This window comes from Pteronotus mesoamericanus, unplaced genomic scaffold (genome assembly GCF_021234165.1).
Source record: "Pteronotus mesoamericanus isolate MK-2021 breed Mesoamerican mustached bat unplaced genomic scaffold, CSHL_Meso_final contig_163, whole genome shotgun sequence".
NCBI lineage: Eukaryota > Metazoa > Chordata > Mammalia > Chiroptera > Mormoopidae > Pteronotus > Pteronotus mesoamericanus.
In genome coordinates, this window is record NW_026555064.1 from 8493797 (window position 1) to 8521556 (window position 27760).

The following is a 27760-nucleotide window of genomic DNA, read 5'->3' on the forward strand; positions in this document are numbered from 1 at the left end:
TGTTGCTTCCTGGCAATTGTCAGTTTGGCTCAGATGAACTCTCCTAAGGCTTTTTCTTAGGCTGAACGCTTTTTCGTTGACATAGAGAACCATTGACTCAGCAGCTCAACGTTAGAATCCATATCTGGGGGCAGGAAAGATCACTAAAAGTTTGAAAAGGTCCCCAGTAATTCTGATGAACAGCCAGGAGTAAGGATCACTGCTCAGTAGAAGATTGATGTTTACTTATTATTGAAGGTGTTGCTATGTCACTTGGAATGCTTTTCAAACTTGTGAAAAGCCTACCCAGACGGCTGATTATTTTACACTATTTCCCTCTCCGCCTGTGGAGAATTCATTTTCAAGTGAATCTAGATAATAGTATCTGACAATTTGGCCCAGAATTCTGAAGTGAGAGGGATAACCTGTAAGGTTTGGGTGCTTCTTCAGAGGATGCATACTTTCTGGGTGTACATGGAATAAGTTCCTCTTCCCTAATTCTGTCCTTTCCCTTGAATATTGAATGAGGGTTGCTTTTTCAGGAAACCAAAGGTGATTCACCTAAAGGTCAATATCTCTGTAGTTGACAAGTGGTGATGGGATAAGGATCCAGGCGGCTCTGTGTGCTGAGGATAATCAGGACATCTAGGAACTATAAAAGGACAGCTTCCTTGTGCTGCAGTGGGAATTGTACACAGGAACTTCAGTAATGATTAACCACAGAGTCTGAACTGACGTCAGTCAAAGCAAAATAAAAGCCAACACCTGTGAAGCGCCTGCACTGGTTTCTACTCCACAGTCTTACAGAACATGTCTGTTTTTCTCCATAGGTTCGAACCAGTGTCCCGCCTGAACATAAGGATTCCCTGCCAGAGAGTGGGGTAAGTGTTTCTTTTGTTTCCAGAAGGCGCACATATCACATCTAAGTTAATCATTTGGATTTTCCCTGGCTTCCTGCCTAGGCGCTGATGAATGAAACTGAGTTCAATTAACAGGGTGTGACTGGGCAAGTAAGCTCTGTTACATATTTGCTGGATGGCACGGAATTCATTTTTCATCTCCTGAAAATCATCCTCAAATGAATCCATATTTACTTCAGCAGGCTGGCGATGGGTCTAGACGTTGCCCTGCAGGTAGCTGCGATGTGATGCCTCGCCAACATTCCTGGGCCAATAAGAGGCTAGGAAGATTGCAGATGTGAGCCCTGTCTCTTCAGGAAGGTAGCAGAGAACCAACCAGCCATGGGACTGTGAGGTTTTCTGTTTCCTCCTGCTAAAACATGTCAAAACAGTAGTGCAGGTCAAAACAGAAGCTGCCACCTACGTGCAGTCCAGCATTGGAAATTCCTGTTGAGTTTTTCCTGCTGTGTGTGAATCACTGCACCTCCAGCTTTTAGAAGTTCAGAGAGCGAGATTGTAACAGGTGATTTTTGCTTAGGTAAGGCTAGAGTAGGCAGTGGTAGCTCATGAAAAGATAGCCTAGCAGGCTGAGAGGGATCTGTGCATTCAGAGAGGGGGAGAGTCCAGAAATTTTGTGTCCAGCAGGCCCTGGGAGGACCCTGCTGAAAGCCTACTGAAATTCCCTGAAATCCTACAAGTAATTGATAACCTTCTCCAGTCCAGTGGGGGACCCTGTAGGAGGTACCATTCATTTCCTCCTTGGCAACAGCTGTCATCTGAACCTGCCAAGGCAACCCTTCAAAAATAGGCAGCAAAGTGTAAGCTGAATTGCCTGTAAAGAGTGTCAGACGCCTCTGTGTCTAGAAGAGTAGGAGTAAAGGGTACTTGGTGCTCTCTCAGGCCTAACACAAACTTCTGGTTTCTTCTTGGGGGCAGGTCAAATCCCTCGGACTCACGAGAATCCCCATGCTCCCTCTTCTACCTTCCCATTCACATCTTGGGCCCTTCCCAGGCCAGGCCTTTGCTGCCCAGGCCTCATGCCCACCTCTCTGTCCCGGGCTGAGGTCAGACACCTTGAGCCGGTGACCACCCTCCTTCACACTAAGTCGTCACACCCTTTAAACATCCTTCAGAAAACATAAGACCTGTTGGAATTTGTAACCATTAGTAAGTTAACATTTATCTTATAAGGAATTCCATTTATTTTGGGGGGTTCAAGAGGAGAGGTTGAGTTTTGCCCTCTAAATGTTCACGCCCACCCTGAATTGTTCTGTGTTCAATCCTCTTTGCTTGAAGCTTTAATGATATCTTGATATCATTGTGTGCATTTCCCCTGTTATTTTTCTTTTCTCATTCAGATTCTTGGAATGCATCTTATTCATTTTAAAATTTGAATCTCTTCTCTGATTATAAATTCTTTTCTTCCATCCGCTCCTGCCACCATTTTCCACTACAGGCTGGAACTTGTGGTGGAGGGGGAGCCGAGTCTGGGGTTCACACATGTCCCTCCTGTTCCTCCTCTCATTGCCCGTGTGTGGGAGGGGGAGAGTTTCCTCTCTGCTAGTCCATAGGGCAGGGCGGGGGCACCTCCTGCTGCTTCTGATGCTCCTCAGGATAACGCTGCATAGGGGAGCCCTCTGTGCAGTGGATAATAGATACGCTGACTCTCCTGTGAGCACACATGTGGTGTGAATAGTTCACGTACTGACCTTCTCTTCCTATGGCATGGGAAACCATGTGACCTTAACTATTCAGTTGACAGTAGGAAAAAAGTACCTGGGCTCTGAGAAAGGACGGTCCTCCTGGTTATGTGAAGGCAGATGTCAGGTATCAGCCTCAGGATATCACCTTCAGCTCCTCCAAGGCCTTTGGAAACTTACACCACAGTTCCTGTGTGTTGCTTTATAGGAATGGGTCGAAGTATGTATCATCACTATATCCGTTTAACCTCTAGACCAGCCCTATTCAATGGAAAAATAATGTGTGCCACAAATGTAGTTTTAAACTTCCCAGTAGCCCAGGCTTTTAAAAAAGTAAAAAGAAACAGGTGAGATTAACTTTAACATTTTATTTAACCCAATACTATGTGGAAAATATAATCATTCCAAGTTGTAACCAATACAATTACTTATTAATAAATCATTAATCACACTTCTTTGTTTTCATGCCATGTTTTATAAATCTGATGTGTGTTTTATACTTAGAACAGATCTCAGTGGAGAGGCAGGGCTTACGCCAGGGCCGAGCTGGGGGCTGCACTTTGCATAGTGCCGCTCTCGACGTACTTGGAAAGCCCTGGGGGCTCCCTGCACTTTTGAGAATGAAGGAAGCCTGGACTTGGAGTAAAGGCTTTGGGAGATGTGCAGCCGTGATGGAGGCCTGGCCAGCTCGTGGCCACGTGGAGGGGGTTGTGCGTCCCCTGGCTCCCTGTGCAGTTCTGCTGGACCAGGGGACGGACCACTGAGGACCTGCTCCAGGGAGGCGGGCAGCCCCGGCGAGCGGTGGGCGGTGGGGATATCTGTGATTGGCTTCGGGTCCCTGCCGGGGCTGGTGAGAGAAAGCGTTCGTTTGTACACTCCCCGCAGAGAGCAGCTAGGGATTGAGACAGGTGCTTTCCTTTTTTCCACCCTGCTTGACATCACACTCTCCAGCCAGGTGAGTGATTGAAATCGTGCATCAAGCCATTTAATGATCATCAGCTTTGGGTGCCTGGACCAGAAGGATAATTGTGAGTGTGGCGCTGTCATGAGCAGGCTAGAAAGGTCAGGGCCGTGCATGGTGCAGACAGAGGGCCTGTCAGAAGGAGCGGGCATGGCCACCTGTCTTGGAAACGAGGCACAGCGTGATGGGGATGAAAGAATGCTACACTGAAAAGCAAGGAGCCTGGACTTGGACTTGGCCTCTGCATATTAACTAGTTCTGTGACCAAGTGTAAACCAGTTAACCCCTTTCAGCCCAGTTTCTTTATCTACAGACTTAACAAACCTTGATATTCTCAGATTCCAGGTGGACGTTTCTTGGGCCCCAATGGACATTCCACATAGTCTTATAAAAATTTGAACTACAATGAATTACAGGTAGCATGTGCTCAACAACAGTAACTATATAGGACCATATACCCTTTGTATTTTATTTTTTTCACTTTTAATCTTTAATTTCTTTTAATTTATATATTTTTCTGAATCTAATTTTTACTTTTAAACACATATGTATGCACATATTTTATTGAAGGGATTTCTCATAAAACATAATGAGAAAAAAATATATTTTTAAATCCTCTGACTTTTTCAAAGAGTACGTAAGGTAGACTTATCACACTTTCAAGTCAGCTGACTTTGGGGTGGATGACCTCAATCACTATGCAAGCTAGTATTCATGGAATGCTTCCTATTTTCTCAGCAATGCACTAAGTGCCTTTCCTGGGTAGCTTTGACTCTAATAACAAAACTATGAGAAAGATAAACAGTGATCACATGCAACTTTGGCATATGGAACTTGGGCCTAGGGTGGAGGAGTAACTTGTCTGAGACCACAGGTTTGTGAGAGAGAAGACAGAGAGGGCTCGGCAGTGCCATTGGTGGACAGCCAGCCTGGGGCCTGGGGAAAGAGATTTATTTGCCTGAATTTCCATTTTAAACAGAATGCTGGACTTAGGACCACACTTTAGACCTCTGAGCTCCAGCTTTAGTGAGGCTTTACATTTTTTGTTTGTCTTTTTTTATTTTTCTCCTGATATCAGAGCTCCCAATTGAAAACCTTTAAGGTGAGAATTTTAGAAACAATACTGAAGGAGAGATGGAAAACATTGTTTCTTGAGTTATATTTGAAATATTTAAAAAAATTTTAAAGGATTTTATGATTATGATTACAGTGACAACAAAGATGGAATAGGTTTACATTCAGGTAGTCTTTTACATTAGGTTGACAAAGTTATTTATTTTACATTCTCTGCTGTTTTTCCTCATGGGAATTCATATTTCAAAAATAGAGAAGACTGTTTTCCCTGTAATTCATTTTTTTACCAAGAGTCCAGTGAATATTTATGAGAATGAATGATGTGTTTTCCAAGTTTGCGGGCTGCAGAGGGCCCTAGTTTTCATTATTCTGAAGTAAAGCAAATACATGAAAACCTTCCAGGAAATAAACATATAGGCAATGCCATTGTTGGTGTTGCAACGTGCAACAATTAGACATCGCCGTGAAACTTTGGGATTTCATTCATGCATTTTATGCAACAGGTGGTCTCAGTGTGGTTATTTTTAAAATAAATATGATAACGTTCATACCTAAATAACGCCTCTTCTGGTTTCATACATTTTCATAATGTAAAATGCTATGATGCCATATCCCAAGTGGATTTTTAACACGTTGAATTATTTTTGTGAGATCTCTTATTACCCCGTGAGAATACGTATATGGCTGGCAGTTGTGATGGAAAAGATTGGCTCGTGGTGGGTGTTCTTGGCCCGTTTCAAACTCTTACAGTGCAGCCCCTGTGTCCCAAGCAGTCGCTGGACTCAAGGATGGTCAAGGCAAGGTCCCGCTTCCGCAGAGCTCCTGGTATTGGGGACAGGAGGGACATTCAATAGCTTATGGTCCCAGTCTCTACTTGCAGCTGTGCCTTATGGCGTGTCTGTTGTCCATGTCTGAAAATAGCCACTCCACCTGTCTCCTCTTGCTACATTCCAGTCTGGGGCATTTGCTCTTGTACTTGCTGAACAGACCACAATAACATTCATGCAATGTGTAGGGGTTTAAAAAAAACTTAGTTCTAAAACCATCCATGCTATCAAAATCTCAAAAGGCAAATGGTGAGGCGTTATGAAATTTATGATCGGTTAAGAGTTTTCTCTGAGTGAGGGTAGCAAGCATGTGGTGGGAATTTAAATTAAAAATGCTGATAATTAGTGAAAGAGAAAGTGAGACTTCTTCAAAATATAAAGGTTCAATGAAAGTTACCACCACAGCACAATCTACACACTAATATTGTTTTGATTTTTCACATTTCAGTAGTTTATAAATATTTGCAGAAAGAGCATTTCTCCTGTATCTAATAGAATAACTTGAAGCTAATGCCCGTGCCATTCATCCATTCATCGTCAGTAAATATTTATCATATGTCTGCTGGGTGCTACGCAGTGGGAGTTATCAGAGAACAAAATAAAGCTCGTTTGGAGCCTCAAATCTCAGTTATTTTGTGGGGGTGGGTACAAAATAAGCAATCTTGAGTGTGCATATGTGTGGATGTGGTGGTGGTGATGAGGAACAGTAGAGGAAAATCGAACAGGACAGGGAACGGGGAACGGCAGAGCCTCTGTGCTCTTTCATACGAGGATGTTCTCATTGGCATTTCCGATGGAGTCACATAAATGCTCTTGTTCAGCTGGATCTCTCCCTCGGCTCTCTCTGCCTCTTGCTGCAAGTCGCCCTGCACTTCTGCATGCTTTGCCCACACAGCTTCTGGACGACCTTCTCTGCCTTGGTTCACTCTTATCTGTTGCTCATTGACTGAGCTTCAGAGTTGGTTTCCACAAATCCCCCATTTTCACCTGACCTTTTCCACCTAGTAATTTAGTCTCATATTCTCTTGGCATTGGCAACTCCATGCCTAAACCCGCTCTTTGAATTCAAGTTAATTAACTGGGTTGATCATTACTGACATATAAGCATTTCTAACTTTAAAACTGAGTTTATTTCAAATGTTTGCCTTTAGCCTTTTGGAACAGTTCTCCTATGTTACAACTTTGAAAAGAGGGAGGAAAATTCTGCCCAGAAGCTTTTCTCTCCTGTTTTTGACAATCACTCAGTGTAGATGCAGCCTTTTATGTGAGGAATAATTGCATACTTTCCTCTGAAAAGACCCATTTGGCACCCCCATCTCCCATTCGAGTGCAGCCTGCAACAGACCTATGAAGAGAGAAGGTTCTGGAAGATGCAGTGTTGACTCTTGTAGCATATTACAATGTGTTAGGCAGCAGTGGCATAGGTAGCACTGTGGGTTTGATCGTTCCATGTTTACTTCTTGACCTTGAGAGGAGAATGAAAAATCCTATTCATGGTACACCCTAATCCTGTGACTTTTAAATCAGAAGTAGCCAGAGATGTTAAAAAGAGATGAAAGATTTTTATCCTGGAAAAGAAAAACCAATTTAGAGTTTTATTCTTTACTTTTTGAGTCAAAGAGTGGAGAAAGGGGATACTCATACATAGTCAACACTCAGTACGATAGGTTAAAAAAGCAATTTTAGACAATGTAACTGAACAAGTACCAGTCTTTTTTGTGGGTTGGAATGAAGTTGTCCCATGCTAATATAGAAATGACAAAGGAAACAAATGCTTTTAAACATTGCTGTGATGGGGGAGAAATATAGCATTTCTATTTATAACTTGTCCAGAGTCCCACATAAAAATAGCTCCAACTACCAGATTTGCTCATATCTGGAATCCAGCGGTGTCGCTGCTAGGGACTTGAGGATTCCTGGTGAGAACAACGACCGCGTTGGTAACTATCGGAAGTCTCTCCTCTCTCTTTTATCCCCCAGCTTCCATAAGGGGAAGAAATTAGCCAGCGGAAAAGTCCTGGCTTCTGTAGTACACATTTTTGTCATTTTCCAGGATACTTGTCTTTGTTTTCAGTGAAAAGGATGTGTTTGCACCCCCAGGACTTACCCCATGAGGTGGACATACTCGTGATGATTGCATCTCAGCCCGTGAAATGTTTCTCAGGCTAAGAGATTTAACCTTTTATTCTTCTAGAGACTGGTTCTGTGTGGTTGGTGTGACAGCAAAAATTATTAGGAACCTCTGAAGTTAATGAAAACTGTTCTTTCTCTCATTTTCAGCGAAGCTTCCTGGGCTATGCCAGCTTTAAAGTGGGGGAACTGCTGAGGTCAAAGGAGCAACTGCTAGCCCTGAGCCTGAGGTAGGTCTCTGTCAGCAATAATGCTGTTGAAGTTAACAGCCTGTGATGTTTACTGAAGGCTGGTTGGCTCTGAGAGTCACAGTTCTTGCACGTGTTTAGATGCCACCTCTCAAATGGCTTATATCCTCCATTGCAACAAGTTGCATTGAAACGGCCATTATTCAAGTTCCCATTCAAGCTCATGTTTCTGATTGTCAAAGGTTATCAGCCCTTGTAGGAAAATAATATTGCATTATCACTAAAGTGATGAAATGTTTTGAAAGTGAATAAGCCATAGAAGTGATGATCATGTTATTAAGTAATTTTTGTTACTTATTACATTGTTAGTTCTTACATCAAGTACATTTCTAGGATTGAAGTATGTTGGTTAGAGGCAACATTGCAGATGTTTTTGATCCTGGAGGCTGAAATGATTTTTCTCTTTTTTAAAGCTTATTTTGTTGCTATACTCTTATATATAAAAAAGAAGTTAAGATAGACTGATATTGAAACAGACAACAGATAAGAGCTACTTTTGAGTAGGAGTACAATTTGTTTTGATATAGAAGATGAAATAATCTTCAGGAAGTTCTGTAGTGTTTTTAATACTAAAAAGAGTGTTAAAAATATTTCTCTCTAACTTTATACTAAATTTGAAACAACAGTGTTGCTTTCTAACTATATAATAACTTTTATCATTATATACATGGAGAATACTGCCTTGCAATATTTGTATAGAATAAATTAATATGAAAATGGTATAAAACACTACTTGTAAACTTAAAAGGCTCCTCTTTTGATGAAACATAGAGGCCACTCTCAAAGAAGAGACAGTATCTTAAGTTCGTTTGCTGTTCTGACCCAGCCACCATGGACCCACTTGTACCCAATAATTTATCAGTAAAAGTGCTGTGACTTATGCTGAAACTGGTGCCACTGGCTGACTCCTTCTGTGATTTTTCTTGATTTGTACAGTTTTGTATTTTGACTGAATAGTTAGTACAAAATAACTTAAAGTAATTTATTTTCATGCATAAAAATAAGTGTTGGTGGGTTCAAATGAAGCCACCGTCTCCTCTCTGGCATTTTTGAGGCTGTTGCTTTTTTCTTGTTGTATTTTATTTGAGAAGGCATTTAAAAATCTTTATAGCTTGTGAGTGTTATTCCCAACAAAGTTCTGTTGCATTTATTTTTGTTTTGAAGGTTGTAGGGGCCAGCTGAAAAGTCTAGCTTTCAATGTTGCTAATAACCCTGGAAAATAACCTGTCACCAACCCAACGGGTGGTTACATCTACCCCAGGGGCCGCTGGATTCACGGAGGATGTCAGTCACTGAGCTAACTTAGAGCTACTAGTAGGCCACATGTTTTCTGGATAAGATGCATAATGCTTTATCCCTCCATTTGCTGAGTCACAAGCTGTAGATTTAATTTTATCCTAACTGTTATCAAAAGCAGCATACTATACAACATTCAGACACTGCCTTTGAAACAGAAATCAGGGGACCAGAAATTCTTAGTGAAATGAAAATTGGTGAACACACACACTGCCTTTGAGGGAGGAGAGGAAGAGGAGGGTCCCATTTAGAGTATAGCCCTTGGAAGAAAATAGGAATAGGATAATTTCAGCTTTAGAGACTATCAAGGCAAATTTCCACTTTTGATTCAATACTCCTAATTCCTATTCACTTGAGTCTGATTGTATATAAGAAAAACAAGTTTAACAACATCAAATTGCATTTTCTAGAAAGAAACAATTTTTGAAAATCAATTTTGGAATGGCTAGGTTATTATTTTTCCTTTTTGTGCTTTGCCACATTTTGGGATTTCTCTTCCTATGAACCGGACACATTATAGACTAACATAGCCTTTGATTTCTGGTGCTTCGTGTTTTTTACTTCTGACATAATTTATCTTCTCTCTACTGCCTTGATAGTCTCTGAGGTACTGAGTTGAAGAACATTCAGCCAGAGATAAGAAGGATGCTTTTGGTTGTTTGTTTTATTTTGTTTTTCACTGATTGTATCTGACTTCTATTCCTTTTATAGTCTAGACATTTTTAAAGCAATAGAATTCTCAAATTGTTATGTTTTCTGATAGACAGATGTATGGGAAAGACTATTAAAGAAATAAACATTAGACTTCTAATGTTCATTTTAAAATTTCCCCTATTTTATGTAACATTTATAGGTGTATATATTCATGCATATACATATATATCATAGTTCGTGTTTTTGCATATGTGTTTGTTCATCTGTATGACTTTAGAACTATTTTTCTTTCTGACAAACTATGAGTACTTTTCTATTGTCAAATATTTGTGCTTACAGAAAACCCAAATTATGATGTCTTTACATTTTTATTTCTTGAAGTTTTGTTAACCACACACTTCAGTTTTGTTGTCTATAAAAATAAAAGAACAATAGAGAAAACCCACATATTTTGACCTCAATCCCAAAGGCATGCTCTTCACTTGAGAGCTAGAAGAAAGGCTAAGGAAAGGCTCCTTAAGCTATGACACAGTTTTCTCAAGAAGTTCACTCAGCGTGAGGAAGAGATGAAACTGCCACCAGCCCCTCACATGCTGGGAACCCAGGCGTATTCTAGAGGTCACAAGAAAGTGAGTCAGAGCACGTTTGTGCTCAGAATCCTATGGGTGTCTAAACCCCACAGGGACTGGAGACTCTCCTTGGCCATGGACTGACAGTTCAGTTTTATTTATTTATTTATTTATCTATTTATTTATAGTTTATTTTTTATTTTTCAAATGCATTTGTCTCCATTTTCCTGCCACCACTTTTTCCTGCCCCACCTGCCCCTGCCTCCCACCCTCAACCCTTCCCCACTTTGGCTTTGTCCTTGGGTCTTTTTTACATGTTCCTTGATTTGACAGTTTTAAATGATAAGTTTCTTTTTTTCTGCTCAGATGGAATTAAACTAGCTTTGAAGTTTCCCTGCACACAGATAAAGGTTATGCAAGTCTTTTTACTTTCAACACCAGATACATTCTTTAAAATTCTATGTATGCTTTAATACTTCTGTAACAATATCTTTTCTAATCAATTGCTACTTGAACTTCAGGCAGGAGTCAGAAATACGCATCCATGCATTTTAACTGTTATATATATCTTGAACACTTTTCACATTCTCTTGAAAGTCTTCCAGTTAGCTTTTTTAGGTACCAGAAAGTAGGAGCGCAGCAACAATTTCTGGTGGTTTCACAACACTAATTGTTATGTGTGTCTAAAACATTTTCTATATTAAATAAGGGCTGTAGATACCGACTGGTGGCCAAGAAACCCTTTTTGAGAGAGACTAGCATATTCGTGATTAATTTGAAAACAGAACAGTGTTACACTTTATGGAATGTACCAAAGGGAAAGTTACAGGATGTGGATGGCATGTAAAAAGTTAACTTAATTGATGCTTTTGCATAGAATTTACTGAGAATGCACATCAGAAACCTTGGAGGGATGCATACGAACACTACATTATTTTTTGTTGAGAGCAAACTAGCACGAAAATGGGCAAGTCAGTAGCAAATGCACGCCCGTGACTGAGCCAGATGCGTGTCTCGGGGGAGCCGTCACATCCTGGAGCCCTCCCTTCCCTGTGCTTCTGGTGCGATCCAAGTGGCTGTGACACAAAGCTCCTCCAAATGGCTCCTCTGACTCTGACACTGGCTCGGACCACACAGACACGTAGGAAGAGGTAACGAACACTATTGGAGCTTCACGAGGGATACCCATTCGTAATGTCGTTGTGTTTGATCTTCTAACAACCTTGCCTGGAAGGTGATATTATTCCTGTCTTACTAATAAGCAAACTGAGTTCCTACGGTCATACAACCGGCACGGGATGGAAACGTGGAGATTGGGAGAGAGGGGTTCTTGATATCAAGGACTTCCTAAAGAATAGATATTTTGCTTAAAATCTTAGAATTAAACAACGGTAGAGCCCAGCAGAGACCTTGGCACCTCAGCTGCTTCTTGGTCACCGTTAATGGCAGGGACTCAAACTCAGGGGGCCATGCATTTTTCCATTTTCTAACAAGTCTGTGCTAGAAAATAGTCCTATTCCGTCCTGAGTTGTATTGCCTTGCAGTGGTCCCAGCACTCCTTTGTGGAGGGAAGTGAAACAAGTCTCATGCCTTTTCTCTGTGATCGCATTTGAAAGCAAGCAGCTATTTTGTCCAACTACAAATCTTTTCTCTTTTTTATACTCAGGAAGGAATGTAATGTAATAGAACAATGGAACACTAGACTTTCATACCAGACTTTGGTTCAAGTCCCAGCTTGTCAACAACTGTGTCACCCGGGCATACCTATTCTTCAATATCTGTTCACAGAAGTGATAATGACCTCCCTGCCAGGGTGATTCTGGGCAATTGATAAATGCAGTGTCATCCTACGCACTTCTTTGCATTAGTGGGAAGTCCTCTATAGAGATTGTTTTCCTTCTTGTTTTGGTTGCTTGCCTGGTGTGCTGAGGTTCTGTCTCCACAAGCCTCCAAGCTCGTCAGTGGTGGAGGAGTTGACTTAACCTTTGATCTGGACATGCCAATTCTAGTATCTGAGGAAGGGATACTTACCCAAAACCTAAATGCTGGCTTTAATTGCTGTGACGCGAGACTTGGCTTCTTAGGTGCAGGTACCAGCAAGAGGCTTATGGAGAGCCGCCCGTTTGGCCAAAACAAGCAGCATCCCAATAGAAGTAGGGAAAAAAATAAAATTGGTTTTGACTTAATACTTTAGCAACATAACACTAAAACTGGAACAGAAATTTATACATGCAACACAGAGTGTCAACTGCTTTTCGAGTTTACTCCTGCGTTTTGTTGCTGACTTTATCGAAGGCAGTCTGCAGAGTCAGTTCAAGTCACATCTCTCAGGACCAGACCACGAGAGTGAAGGGAGGCATCAAGAACAGAAGTAGGTGTGTTGGCTTCTGAAACTGGTTTTATTCTTTTATGTAACTGCTTAATGTCTTTTAGGGGCACAATTCCTTAATATTATCGAAAGGCTCTAACATGGGCCACTTGGTCATAACTGTTAAAGTTATACCGATTTATTATAAAATAAGAGAATGCAAAGCATACAGATATTACCAGATTAGGACAATAGAAAAGTAGAGAGAACACGCTATTTTGAGACATCCTGAGACCAAATCCTTGCTCTTCCCTTGCCTGGCAGGATGGCTGATTGCTCAGGGGCTGGTTTTTAATCTGTGAAATGCAGACAATGGCAGTGCCCACCTCATGGGGGTGTGTGTGTGTGTGTGTGTGTGTGTGTGTGTGTGTGTGTTTCAGGAGAACATTAAACATATTGTACACAACCTACGTAGTGCACCTGAAGTGGTATCTGATGCAAAGCCAGTGCTCATCATTCTCATTACCTATTACTAAAATTATTATGATCCTCGGTGTTAATATTTTTTATTTTCTTCGACTGGACTGTCTTTCATTTATCACTTAAATGGTTCTGCAGTTAAATAGTCTGCATTTTTTTTTATGTTCCTAATTCATTTTTATGTAAGTATGACCATGGAAACCAAAGAGCACTTTCTCAGTTTGCATTATTCAAAAGATGTCATATTTGGCAGATTGCAAAGTAGTCTTCAGTCACTGAAAAGACAGCCCATATCTGGAGTACTTCAGTGGCAACTCTGCTTGTATAGAAAAGCCTGAAATCTTCCTTCTTTGAAAATGCAAATCACATCGAGTTAATAGCTGTACAAAAAGACCTACCTGCCTAGGAAGTTTGAGAGCTAATTTAGCTTTGAAGATAATTTTCAGAAATGATTAGGTCTGCAGGGAATTATGTTTGACTTGAAAATTTTATATTGTATTTGCCTGTATTTACCAAAGTCACTTTTGTCCTTATCACTTGGTGTTTCTGTTGCTCTGGACACTTTTTATCAGCTCTTTCCAAACAGGATTTTGGGGAACACTAGCAACCTTCAGTTATGTGTGTATGCTTGAACTGAATGAAGTCTTATGGTCAAAGAAGTTGGAAAATGCTACATTTAGAAAAGGGAGGTGGGTTTCCTTGCTGTAAGACTGTTAGAACCTTCATTAGTCCTCAAGGTCCACGGGAACTCTCAGAGGATGTATGTCACCTGGAGCTTTTCCCAAACCAATTTGACCATAAGAAGCTTTCTTCATAGAACACCTCTTCATGGCTTAGCACACTCTGTGTCCCAAGGAACACAGCCGTGTAATTTAGAAAGGGCTGGTTGAAAATAAGAACAACTCATTTTCCAGAGAAATACATGAGTGACTATATGTATTTCTCCACTCTTTCCCACCATAAGTGTATGCTTTAACACACATCTTTCGGCAGGTACATGGTCTTCACCCACATGAGTACTCGCTCTTGCACACACACCTTCCACTCCTACTGACCGCGCCACACGCACATGCAGTCACTCACCCTAACTCACCCTTGTTTCTCCCATGCCCCATCACATGGCCACAGCCGCCGCTCACGGCGTGGCATTTTGCATTCCACTCATGCCATATCCTGTACAGGCACTGACTTGTGAAATTTGTACAAAGTGTATGAGGAAGGAGTGACAAAATACATGCACGGTCCTATAAGTTCACTGACAGACTTTATCAAGCCTGAATGAGTGGCTGTACTCTTATATTCACAGTCACCTAAGAGTACAACTCTCCCAGGCTGAGCTTCGCTCTTCCCCTGGATGCTCTGCCTCTTGGTGTTTTTTCTTTCTTGGCTGAACTGTTGTAAGAACCATCGTTTTCCACTCATCCTTTCTAAAGCCCATATCTGGTCATGCTCCTGTCCTGTTTTAAACTCCACATGACCCCACCCCTGAAAGAGCAGGAACGTGAGCATAAACATACGCAAAATCCTCAGCCAGGATACACGAGGCGGCACTTTGCACTCTCTAAAAGTGGAGTCAGAGTACCTGTGTTTCTCTACAAACCATTGTGCTCAGGGTTTTGAGCTTAGTTTCAGCTCCAGGCAGCCAGAGAACACATCTGCCTACGTGCCAGTGTTGTAACTTAGATTCTTGGCCACACTGCTTTCCAGTTATTTTTCCTCGATTTGAGACATCCTTGCCCAAGGAATAAACGTATCCAGAAGGCTCTGGTGTTCTCCACATTTACTCTCATAATAACTGAGAAGCAACAGTCTCCAAGCGCATCGGTGAAAAGGTCCGGTCGCCACCCCCGCCATGGCCCCCCGTCCGCTCCACAGTTTCACTGAAGGACCATGTTTTTAACATCGGGTTTTTGAGTGGGTGTCTGAAGAAGCGGGTCAGAGTTCATCGTTCCCGTTCCAGCTAATAGAGGCTAATGATCCCTAGAAGGTCCCCATTTATTAACCGTGTTTCCAATGAGGTTTGACTTTGCTTTTCCGTTGACACGTTGTCGGTTCTTCTTAATACATATGAGCTGTGCTGGAGTTATCATACCTGAGAAAATATAGAAAATGACCTTCTTCCTGACAGTGTAGCCGCTCTGTGGGGATGCTCTGTCTCAGGACTTTGTACCCTGACCCAGTAAGTGAAATTCACTGCCGTCTCGTGCTATGGCCCAGTGTGGCTGTCTCGCGGTGAGCGTGGGCTTGAAAGAGATTGTTTGCAGGGAGACTTCAGTGCAGTAAAAGAATTGAGTCAAGAAAAGGAAGAAGAATGCTGTTTTATGAATGGAAGACAGGGAGACAAAATACACAAAAAAATAATATGATAAACGATTTTTAGAAGGCAAAAGAGAAGAATAGGGTCAAAGATAAAGCGATAAGGGGTAAGAAAAAAGAGAAAAAAGAAAGTTTATTTTGCTTCACTTTATTTTTTTAATTAATTAATTTATTTTTGCAAATACATTTGTCTCTGCCTTCCCCCCACCATTTTCCCTTGCCCCCTCCCCGCCTCCCTCCCTCAACTCTTCCCCTTTGGTTTTGTCCATGAGTCCTTGCTATATGTTCCTTGACTTTCCCCTTCCCTTCCTTTTCCCCTTTTGCTTCACTTTAGTACATTTTAAGCAGATTGTTTTTCCCAAAGCTGTGTTGCCACGGGCGTGGCATGGGGCATGGCGGCATTGCCTCTAGCAACGGGGCCAGCCTTACTGTTGGTGACCCGTGAGGTCTGTTGGTCAATGTACATAAGCTTGTTAGAATTCTATAGAAAATATTACATAACTAAGGATCTGTGTGGCACTGATGAGTTTTTTATATTATGGGGCACTTTTACCATCTTGCACAGAAAGTTTTTAAAATTAAGTGAAATGACTGAAGGCAGGTTTAATTGGACCCAACCTAAGTGCTACTGGGCCTATATTACATTATTTATTACAATAGCTAATGAAGTGACCAAATTCACTTGTAGATACATGGAAAATGTTACTTTTTTCTGCTGTTCACATATATAAATTGGAAAGTAAACAAACACATTCAGTTAAAACATAACATTGATAAAAACAAATTTAAGATGCCATTATAAACTTGGTTTAATTCTCATCCATTCATCAAAGACATGGCAGGTAACTTAAGTTTTATTTTATTTTTATCTTCCCCAACACTGAGGCAGTCTCTGTAATTCAAGGCAGGAGGAAAAGCGTCAATCCTCAATTTAGAAATGGTGCAGAGTGGGGATTATTTTTCTCTTATCTAGAATCAAATTGAAGATTTTTCCACGGATTTACACAGTAAATAGGAGAGACGGTTTCTAAGGATTCTTGGGTTTGCTTGTTTGTTCTGCAAACTGCCAACCAGGACCCAATTTCCCAGCTACTGAGATTTATTTCTAGGACTTGTAGAAATGAACTGCTTCTGTGACCAAGGGCCAGCGCCTTCCAAGCACGTTGAGGATAAGCCTGTGATTGTGACGTTGGACGAAGCAGGAGTTCCATTACTGTCACCGCGAGTTAATTACTTTGCTTAAAATTTCCCGTCTGTCTATTAATGATAATGACACCACAGAGATGAACTTAAATTATGGGTTCATAAGCCAGATTTTAAGTAACGGGTTCCTTTATACTTTAATAGGAAATAAAGCTTTTCTCCCTCTTCTTTCTTTTTCATGCTGTCTCCTTTTTTCCTCAAACCCCACTAGGCCCAGAAGGAAGTGCTATTTGAGTAACGTTATCTTTCCTGCCAAGTTCATTTGAAAAATCTATTGTGATAATAAAGGACATGGGAAGGCTTCAGCGAGGGGAAAATAATAAAAATACATACAGTTGGTTTTATAATATTTGTTATAAAGTTATAATTTTTTTTCTCAGAGATTATTTTTATAAATCCTTGGAGTTAAAAAACGCTAGTCATCGTCCTGGCTGGCTGGCTCTTTTGGTGGGAGCATCATCCCATCCACCAAAAGACTACAGGTTGATTCCCAGTCAGGGCACATACCTGGATTGTGGGTTTGATCCCTGGTTGGGACAGCGTGCGTACAGGAGGCAACCAATTGACATTGAGGGGGCAAGGATTTAATAAAAAATGCTAGTCATGCACATAAAATGAAGCAGCCTGATTTTCCCTGAGTTTCAGAGCTAAGGTGAATAAATAACAGGAATTCATACATTTCCTGGAGAGTGGTTTTTTGGGTTTTTTTTTTTTTCCTTTTTTACACCCTATGGGTTCATTGCTCAATGAAAGTGTTACAAACTTTCCACCTGCTGTCTTCCTTACCAATTACAGAGAGAAGGTCAGGAAGAGAGAAGGTCAGGAAGGAAGGTTAATGATCTTCCACATATTAGGAAGGTTTTCTTCTGGAACTAACCTGAAGAATAGACTCCTGCGCAACTCTTAAACTAGAGGAGAGGCCAAGAACGGAAAACAAGTAACGTTGTACAAGTGCACACGATTACTCATTCTGGACGAGTTTCCCCTTCTGTTTTGAGTTGTGCATATTAATAATCAGTGCATGAAGCTGATTCATGAAGTTTAAGTGCAGGCTGTAAGATGGCTGGCTACATAGGTTACCTAATCTGTTAGCTGGGACTGGAAACCAAGTCACATCACTGCTAAGGACTGGGGTCCAAATTCCAGCGTTAACTATACATAAGATTCCAGGAAGTAGATTTTGTGTGTGTGTGTTTTAATATTGGTCAGTAGATTTATTGTTCTGTTCTGAAAAATTTTCATCAAATGGTGATGTTTTGTTTAGCTCCCAACAGCTCACACGAAAGCTCTTAAGAAACTTGCTTCCTGAGCTCCCCGATCTTTCTTCTGAGCACGAGCCATTTGGGCTCCTGATTGCAGGCTGGTCACCAGAAAGACCAAGACATGACTAGAAGCTTTGAACTTTCAGCCCCACACTCTACCCTTCAGGGGGAAAGGGACTAGAAATTGGGCAAATGGTCCATCAGGCCTCCGTGAGCAACCCTTCAGAAAAATGTCAAAAGTATGGGGCTCAAAGAGCTTCCGGGTCAGTGAACACATTCGTGTACGGGAAGGCCGGTGCATTTCCGCTCCCCAGGACAGCAGTGCCTGCACGCAGGGCCCTTCCAGGCCTCACCTGATGTATCCTTCCACCTGGCTGTGCATCTTCACTTTTTACGATGCCCTTTATCACATCATAAACTGGTGAACATAAGCCCTTTTCTGAGTTCTGTGAACTGTTCGAGCAAATGATCAAATCCAAGAAGATGGTCGGGAGAACCTCTGACTTGTAGCCAAGTCGGGCAGAAGTTCCGGGTGACCTTACTACTTACTGGCCAGCGATAAATAAATAAATAAATAAATAGATAACCATCACTTCATCGTTTGGTTTTCATAAATAAATTTAAAAAAGAATCAGATGTAGCCTTCTGGTTGCACCCGTTCTTGGACAAATCCCAGCGCTGCTGATGACCTGTGGGGTGGCCCCGGCCTTTCCATTAACCTCTCCGGGTCTCAGTTTCTACGGAATGAATTGGATGATGCTTAGGGTTACTTTCTGCTCAAGGACTCTCCGATTTTATTCAGTTTTAATACTGAGTGCTCAGGAGTTTATCTTAGAATGAAAGAGGAAATTGCTGCATCCAGGGTTGTTTCAAGCTCATGAAACTTTTATTTGGGACATGAACCTCAATTCAGTTCTCAAAAATTTACCAAAGGATATAAAGGCATCTCTCTTGCATTGACAGTTTTAATCCTTTGACTTAAATTTGACTCCTTCTACTTCCTTTGAGAACCTCAGCCTGCCAAATACTCAGGCCCATTATTTTTCTTACATGGATTTTTTTTTTAGAGATGTGAAAAACATCATTTAATTACTCATAGATATGTTCTCTCATAATCAGAAATTTTAAAGTAATGCTTTAAAAGGGAGATATTTGGATAAAAACTATTGCTCTTTCATGCACTTATAAAGTGAATGAAGTGCAACATAATTGAAAAACTGGTACAGGACATTTGACTTTTTCCTGCTGATCTTCCAATTCTGTCCATGTACTTGAACTTACCCTGTGTCTTGAGCTTTGCTTTAATTACTTTCCTTCCTTTTAACAAAAATTTCTGGAGGGATTTTTATTGTTCTATTCAGACTGCTTTAACTGTGAATCAGTCACATTTTGACCTCTAAAATAATTACCAGGTGATTTAGTAACACAGTGTTAAGACAATGTAGCAAAACCTAAAATCAGAGACGGGGCAATTTAAGGCTTATAGTATTTTAAAATTAGAGCTGCCCTGTCTGCCCATGCATGTTTTGCCTAGCTATACCGAGTTTCCTTATTGTGGCAAAACCATTACTCATTCTTGGGTCCCCACACAGAAATCCTTCTTCCACGTGACCGTCCCTCATTTTCCCTGTTTGCTCACTTCCAACTCTGGCCCTCGCGCCCTCTGCTCCCCGACTCTATTCTGGTGCCTGAGGCCCCTCATCAGCCCCATCCCCTATCCTTAATCATTTTTCCTCATTTAGCTGGAAGCTGGCTCTGTCTTCCTAACAGCCCTGCTAGTAGCTGCCCTTCATACCTGCTGTAGGATGCGCATCCTCTGAAACTCTCCTGGATTGAGGCTCACGGCCTCAGACATATCATTGGATTTCTAGTCTTACTAAGGTGACCTAAAGGTGTTACCTGCCCTCATTTCATGAGGATCATAACTTGCAATTCACCGTGTCCCTCTTCAGCGCTGCTGCTCTTACACATCTTATGAGTTGATCTCATCAATTCATTGGGCTTTCAGGATTTTCTCTACCCTATTTCTCAACCCACTCCCATGGTCATTCCCTAGATTTTGCTGTTAACCTCACCCCTCCAAGTCTTAATTTTAAGTATTCTATTTTATGATTTCCATCTCATCTTTCTAGTATCCTCCAAGTTGTTCCTTGACTCTACCAAGTCATTGATCCTAAAAGTCATGTCTTAAAGCTAACATTGTGTACACCTCCTCCATATTTGCATCCTTGCAGCTAAGTAGGCTAGGATGACCTGACTTCCTTGCTTCTAGGTTTCTTGCGAGATCATGACCCCTAACTTCATGGCTGCCCTCATGACCAGTCTATCGTCCTACTAGATTTCCATGTTCCGTGTGCCCTCCTGCTCTCCTGGACCATTATTTTACACATCCTTATTCCAGAACCTACAAAGTATCTCCCCCTTTGCTCATTCTCAGTGGATCTGACTGGTTTCTGTTTCACTGAGAAGAGGAATTTAACAATTTCCCATGCTTTATTTATGAATCTATCAGCTCCTACTCTGCCTTCCTTCTGTTATAATAGATGAACTCTGCTTTACGTCTAAAGTCAACCCCTCTATTCCTCTTTTAGATTGCATCTTTTGCCACTTACCCAAGACATTACTCCAACAATTATCCCTTTTTACTCTTGTATCATGATTATTTCCTTTGTACTAGACCATGTCTATTAGCATTAAAAATGCTGTCAAATCTCCCATGTCTCTTTGTAACTTATGCTCCATTTCCCTGCCCTGTTAATAGAAGAACCATTAGATGAACCGTCTCTCCTTTGCCTCCAGTGATTACCTATTGAACCCACTCTCATCAGGCTTTCCTCCCCATTACTTCACCTTAATAGCTCCCATCATGGTCAGGAATGAATGGCATCCATATTGTTAAATCCAATAGACAATTCTCCATGTTCCTCTCTTGGAATATCTGCACAGTGGATCACTCCCTGCTTAAAACACACTCTTCACTGGTACCTAAGATATCAGACTCACACTGCCTTAGCATACCGGAGAGAGAAGTTCTCCTGTTGGCCGTGACAAAGCAAACTGCTCTTTTGTGAATTGCCTATGGGGAGGCCACATGGTGAACATCTGGCAGTGTCCTCGAAGAGCTGGTGTCATCCCAGCTCATAAATAGCCAAGAAAGTGGGGGGGGGGCAGTTATACAGCCATAGGAAATGAATTCTACCAATAATTTGGTTTGAAGGCCTTGAAGAGCTGCCATGTGCCTTCTGTTCAGGTTTTACAGCTGATCCTGTGGTTAGGGCAGGGCACGGTGTGCTCACTCCATCTTCCCTGCAGTGTCTTACCTACCTAAAGGCAAATCGTGGTGTCTTGTTAACTTGAATGCTACTTCAGTTGTCGCTGAATCTGAAAAAAAGGAAAACCTTTTCCAGATGCCAGTCTTGTTTTCTCAGTAGCTGACAGCCCATTTCTTACATTTAAGGAGATAATTTGTATTTCACATTTAACATTGGAACAAGAAGTTTCCAAATCTAACTTAACTGTGCCTATATTTTTAGTAGAGTCACAATGAATGGAAGATTTGCTTTAGCTAATTTTATTGGGGAAATTTAGCAGTATTTAGTGTTGAAGAGGATTCCACAAGCCAATCAGTCTGAAAAACAGATGGTTGACCTGCCTAGGACATGCTCTTGAAGCTTTGTGTCCTAGAATGTGTAAGTGGAGTAGTCATCACCGTGCCCTCAAGCCTTTTGTATTTAAATGTAAGGTATTTTATTTTTGGTCATATAAATCTTGTGAGATAAGTAGGATGGTTTCTAATCTTCATATTTATAGCTAGGACAGTTTTATAGAAGTGCCTGCTTATGGTCACATAGCTCTTACTACAAAAAACCAGCACCATAACTGAGAACTTCATTAAAGTTCACTGCGCTTTTCACTAAGCATGCTGTTATTTAATGGTGTGTGATGATATGGACCAGTTTGAACTAAGCTGTGGAGCTGTGTAGAACTCTTTGACAAGTCCTGATATAAGGCCTTTAAAGACAGGCTATATTTCAGATTCTCTGGGTTAGCATTTGGCAACATCTAAAGACTTTTGACACAGAGAGAGAAATAAAATAGTGACATCAGGGCTTTAAGAAGAAAACCTGACATGGATGGAATGGAAGAGAAAGATATCAGAAGACAGGAAGTAGGTTCTTCAGGTGTAACATCACAGAGGTGATGAAACGGATTGGGGCATTGTCATTGGAGAGGAACACATGAAAGAGGCTTCAAAGACAAAGAATCAGCAGGATGTGGTGACTCATTGGAAGGTAGAGGCACGGCAGAGATAGAGGTCGTCTATTCTGTGGTTTTGGTCTTTGGAGAATGGTACACTGTTGATGTGAGTTGGAGTTTGAGAAAAGGAAATGATAGGTTTCAAGCTTATAGAATGTGACATGTTGCTATCAGAACAAAAGGAAATTGAAGTTCTAAATCAGGAAATCAGGACAGAGAAAGAAATATAGGAGAATTGTGGTAGGGTCTCACAGAAGAGAGAGTTGAATCCCATAATAATGCATGGAATTTCTGAAGGCTAACTTATAATGAGAAGAGAGGAAAAAACCAGGGAATAAACCTTAGTGTTTAAGTTCTAATAGTAAGAACTACTAAAAACTTTTGTTTGAGTTCTACTTTGAAAGTATTATATGGCTTCTTACCTGTATGAATTTCAGCCAGAATAGGGATATGTTTAGTAATACACATTTAAATAGAACTCTCACTTTTTTTTTCTGAGCCCTCTGTAAGTCTAGCATTGCCAGATAAATGTATTCCCCAGAAAGACTGTCAGGGTGCACAGACAGGCTCACTCACTCTGTTTGTTTACTTATGGTCTTTGCTTATTTTCATCCAGGTAAGAGCTTCATTTCCCAGTTACTTGTCTAGGTGGTTTAAATGCAAAGCATGTCTTGCAGCTGAAGATACCAGTGCATAGCAACGAGCTTACTTTATATTCACAAAGATGGACAGAACTCATGATAGTTTTTCCCTGGATGTTTACAGAGTCATTTGTTGGTTTGTATCTCTGTGGCATTTCCAAAGTAGAGGAATTATTTACATTTTACTGTTTAACCTTTCCAGAGGTAGTTTTTTTCTTCTTTTTTCTCTACTAAGAATAGTATAGTAGGTACTGAAGAAGTTTAGAGGAAGAATGTCATTCAGTTGTCCTCTGTTGGAAGACTGTCTCCCGTTTCCCTTTCTTCTGTCTTCTAAAAATGTTTGCACGTTTCTGCCTAGGAAATTGAATGTTTCATTAGGAGGCATTAGGGGAGTTATTTTAAAGGCAGATTTTAAAGAATCTTAATCACTAATGTATTATGCATGCTGAAAACCTAAGTGAGAAGAGAGTATAGATTGGTGTTGCTGGAATTCCCCACTTCTTCATCTTGTGGGCATGGTTAAATATTTAAGTGTCTCTGCTGAAGGAATAAGAACTGAATGTTGTGATCGAAGTATTATAGCAGCCATGAACTATCCATCTTTCATTTCTCTTACAGTTCCCTGCATTAACTAGCAGTAATGACCTGGCAATAGACTGTTTGAAATAGCATAGTCTTTTTTTGGCCTTCCTATAGATTGAGATAGTTATCTATTGCTACAGCCTGTTCTTATTGCCATATAAATTTTTAGAGAAGTGTTTCTTGGTTCAAATTTATTTCCTTATAAAAATACCAAGATGTGATGCCATATATATGTATGCATTGGATATAGTAAGAAAAATCAGCTCTTTTATTGGACTATAAGTTTTGAGCATCTTCCCAGGTTTAGCATGCATTTTGTTTGTTTGGCTTATTTTAAGGGAGGGTTGGACAGGAAGGTGGGGAGTGAGAATAAGAGGCTAGAATGTGCCTGAGATTTTCCCCAAGGATGTAGCAGCCTCTGATGGCCTATGCTACCTACAATAGAATCATACTATAGAATCATAGGAGTAATTAGTTCATAGGGTTTCACTGCTGATATTATAGAACAGCTGCTGGAAACTCTGTTTTGCAGGAGAGGAAACTAAAACCCAGAGAATTGAAGTGATGGTCCTTTGTCACATAGCTAGTTAGCAGCTGAGCTGGAAGTAGTACTTGGGTTTCTTGATTCCAAGTCCAGAACCCTCTTCAGTGTTTCTTATAGAGATAGATACAATGAATTTCCAGTACATAAAGTTCAGTAGATTTTTTGTGATAAATAATGATTAAGCTATTATTACTAGCCTCCCCAATGTGATGGGTTGAAAGCCTAAGTGAGAAAAAATCCAAAAGACATAAAAATTATTGAAAAAAATAGCCAGATACTTTTTAAAAAAGGAATAGAGAGAACTAGGGTTCAGAAGCTTACTCCTACCATATGCTGCTCAGTCATTTACTTTGGCACTTTGAAATGCTTGCTGTCATTGAAATTATTTATAAACTTATATTCTTTGCTTTGTTAAGAATGAAAGCTTAATAACATCATCCTTTATTGCTAAAGCTTTCTATCTCTAATGGGTACTTTATCTCGGTAGAAATACATATGACATAAGATCCTATAATCTTTTCCTATAATCTTTGATGCCTATTTTAGTAAAATATTTCCAGAGAGAATCAAATTAAATATAATATAACACATTAATGATAATAATAATCGCGTTGCTGCTGCTGCTACTACTAGTAGGATGAAGAAGTGGGGGAGAAGGATGAAGCATGTATCTTGCATAAGGCATTGTTTCGGGCACATTCCAAAAATCATGTCACTTAATGTAATCCTTACAACAAAGTTATCGTCGTCTCCATTTTACAAAAGAAGCTTCTTGTAGCTAAGTTCCTTGCCCATGGTCATGTAGGTTGTAGATAAGTCGAATTCTGAGTTCACACTTCTAACCGTTATAGCACATATTGGCGTATTACCCAGTCCTGGGAAGGTGGACTTGCCACAGGAATGGCAAGTCTACCTTTTGTTCCAAATCATTATATGCATTATTTGCTTTAGTTCAAGGAAAAAATTCGGAATGTTATATATAGGCTTTGCATTACGCTACCTCAAGTTTGTTCAAGCAAAAAAAAATAAATTAAACAATTCTTATGAGAAGGTACAGATATCTTTAATTGTTATTAATGATCAGTTTAGGGGGAAAAAAGTCTCCAAATCTCTTAGGAAAAAAATTATGGGTAGTGCCAATGAGGGTTCTAATTAATAAACTATTTAACTATTAGGTACCCAGAAATTGTAGAATTATATCCCATCAAACATTATGACAAGTTATTATGTCATTTTTAATTGGGAAATGGTATGATGAATTATTTAAAACCACCCCAGAATCGAAGGTAATATAGTTTTTCACAAAATCACAGATTATACTGTTCATCTATGTGCATATCTTCTTTGTGATAAGTAAGTTTTCTATATTATTTTTAAATAATTGAGTCAATTATTATGATTTACACTGATTTAAAAATTGTGAAAAAGCATTTTATATTTTAGTAAGAAATGTTAATATGCTGTTTAACAAGTAAGTAACTTTTTATGTACATAATCTTTATTTTATTATATTATAACATTAGCTATGTATGTCAACAGAATTTTCTATCTAAGTTTTCTCAAAAGCATAATTCATGACCTAATAACATAATTGTTACTTAACTTAGTTATTATTGTAATTAGCATTTTGGTAAACTACTTATACTAATTTTCCCTTTCCTCTTTTCTGAAAACTCCAATAATAATGGCATTTAGAAGGAATTGGTTGAAAGATAGTGTTGGTGTTCAGATTAAAGTTAAAAACAAATTTCAGAAAAGAACATGACTAAATGAAGAAAACTGTCATGTGATACTATTAGTCAATTAGTCTTAGAAGTTACAGCAACACGTCATACATATGGGGTGGCTTGCTACCTATTTTCAAAAAAAAACAGTTCAAGGGAGGAATATCGTTATTGTGACAATATTTCCGTGGTATGATGGCATCATTTATTCTGTATATTTTCTTGTCCAGAGGAAGAAATTAGAGAATCCTTTACCTTGAGCAAGTCTTTCCATCTTTTTGAGTCCGTTTTTTTAATCTGTAAAAGCACTAGGTTGTACTAAACGATCTCAATGATTAATTTCTGCTCTGCGTGTACCTTGACTTTCTTGCGTTTGCTTGGAGAGAATCCTCGTTACCTAGTCTCTTAGAAAGAAAAATGAGGTTGGGGGAAAGACACAAAATCAAATTTTGTAGCCCATGGCCCAGTGATAGAGGAATATAGGGATGTTTATTCTCTTTTCTATTGTATTCAGCTGTATTTTCTGTAATAGATGTACGCAATATCCCACACAGTTGGTTTGGAGGGGCTGTGGTTCATGCTGGCGCAGATATGTGGGGCTGCTAAACAGACCCTGACCCACCATCCTTGAGGCCACCCTTGACAGCCGGGAGGAGCCCTCGCCTTCGAGAAGTTGTTTTTGACAATCTGTGCGCTTACCTTGCAAATTCATTGTTAATTTTCTTTTGAAATTAAAAACAACACCAACATTAACATGCATTGATGTGTTTTAAGCAGACTTGTTTAATTAAAACCAGTGAAGTAAATAGCAATGTTAGTGGTTTTCAGAAACAAATATGTTTGGACATACTATAGTCCTTTCTTATCCACGGGGGATGCGTTTTAAGACCCAGTGGATGCCTGAAACTGGGTAGTGCTGGACCCTATGCTATAAACTGTACTCTGTTTTTCCCTATACATACACACCTATGATAAAGTTTAATTTATAAAGTAGGCGCAGTAAGAGATGAATGACACTAACTAATAATAAAATAGAAATATCATGTAAAAGTGATGTAAATGTGGTCTTTCTCTTTCAACATATTTTATTGTATTGTATACACCGTGCGGAGATGCTGGACAAAGGGATGAGTCACATCCTGGGCAAGACGGAGCAGGACCCTGGGAGACTTTTATCATGCTACTGAAAACGGCATGCATTTTTAAAACTTATGAATTGTTTATTTCTGGAATTTTTTTATTGAATATTCTTGGAGCACACTTGATAGGAGCTAACTGAAATCATAGGAAGCGAAACCATGGGTAAGGGGCAACTAACTGTAATTTAAGGAGAGAGAAGATTCTTACCTCTCCATTCCATTTGTTTTTGCAGAACTTCCGATGGTGGCAAAGTTGTTGGCACCATAGAAGTCAGTATCGTGAAGATGGGGGAGATTGAGGATGGGGAAGCCGACCACATCACAACAGACGTGCAGGGACAAAAGGTAGGGTCTCAGCCAGCTCGTTGCACAAATTAAATTGGAAATGATCATCTCTGCCAGATGCCCGAATCACGAGCACCTCTGTGGGGTATGCAGTCTCATCACTCAGGCGCTAAATGAGAAAGCAGCTCTGGAATCGGGGCGCCCTAAGTGCGTTTCATCCTCTGAACCAGAGGGCTGTTTGCATGAACTCTGCAAAGCCAGGCGCCCCTCAGAGACACCTTCCTCCGCACTGTAGCTCTTGTGTTGACTCTGCCTGTTGCCGGTGGGAACCTAAGTGTTGATCTGTGTTGCATTCTGCCATAATTAACCCTTCGGGAGACGCCCAGAAAATTCCTGGTGGGCTATTGCCAAAAGTAATCACTTCGCTGCTCTCAGAACCCTCTTTGGAAGAAGATGCAGTGTGAACTTAGATTTTTCATTTTTAGGTGAAGGAAGGCAGATTCAATAACACTGTGCCTTGTGAAACTGCGGAGAGAGAGGCCGGAAATAGCATGCAGCAGAGGGGCAGCTCTGGAGGAGGGGCAGTGACTACGCGGGAGGGGGGGGGGGCGGGGGGGCAGACAGTGCCCTTGAAGTCCAGGGGGAAGGTCAATGCATATCAAGATGTGTCCAGGATTTTTTT

At 40.5% G+C, this 27760-nt stretch overlaps 1 protein-coding gene across 6 annotated transcripts in view; it reads left to right on the forward strand.

Annotated features, from left to right (window-relative positions):
• The window catches only part of INPP4B (inositol polyphosphate-4-phosphatase type II B), a 544323-nt gene that overhangs the window by 364322 nt on the left and 152241 nt on the right, over window positions 1-27760 (forward strand). For 5 of the 6 annotated variants that reach the window (XM_054562864.1, XM_054562878.1, XM_054562860.1 and 2 more), the window contains 3 exons: window positions 810-860; window positions 7721-7800; window positions 27027-27138. In XM_054562864.1, the coding sequence (XP_054418839.1) occupies window positions 810-860; window positions 7721-7800; window positions 27027-27138 (243 nt within the window). The remainder of the gene's footprint in view (window positions 1-809; window positions 861-7720; window positions 7801-27026; window positions 27139-27760) is intronic. The other variant, XM_054562886.1, reaches the window with a different exon arrangement.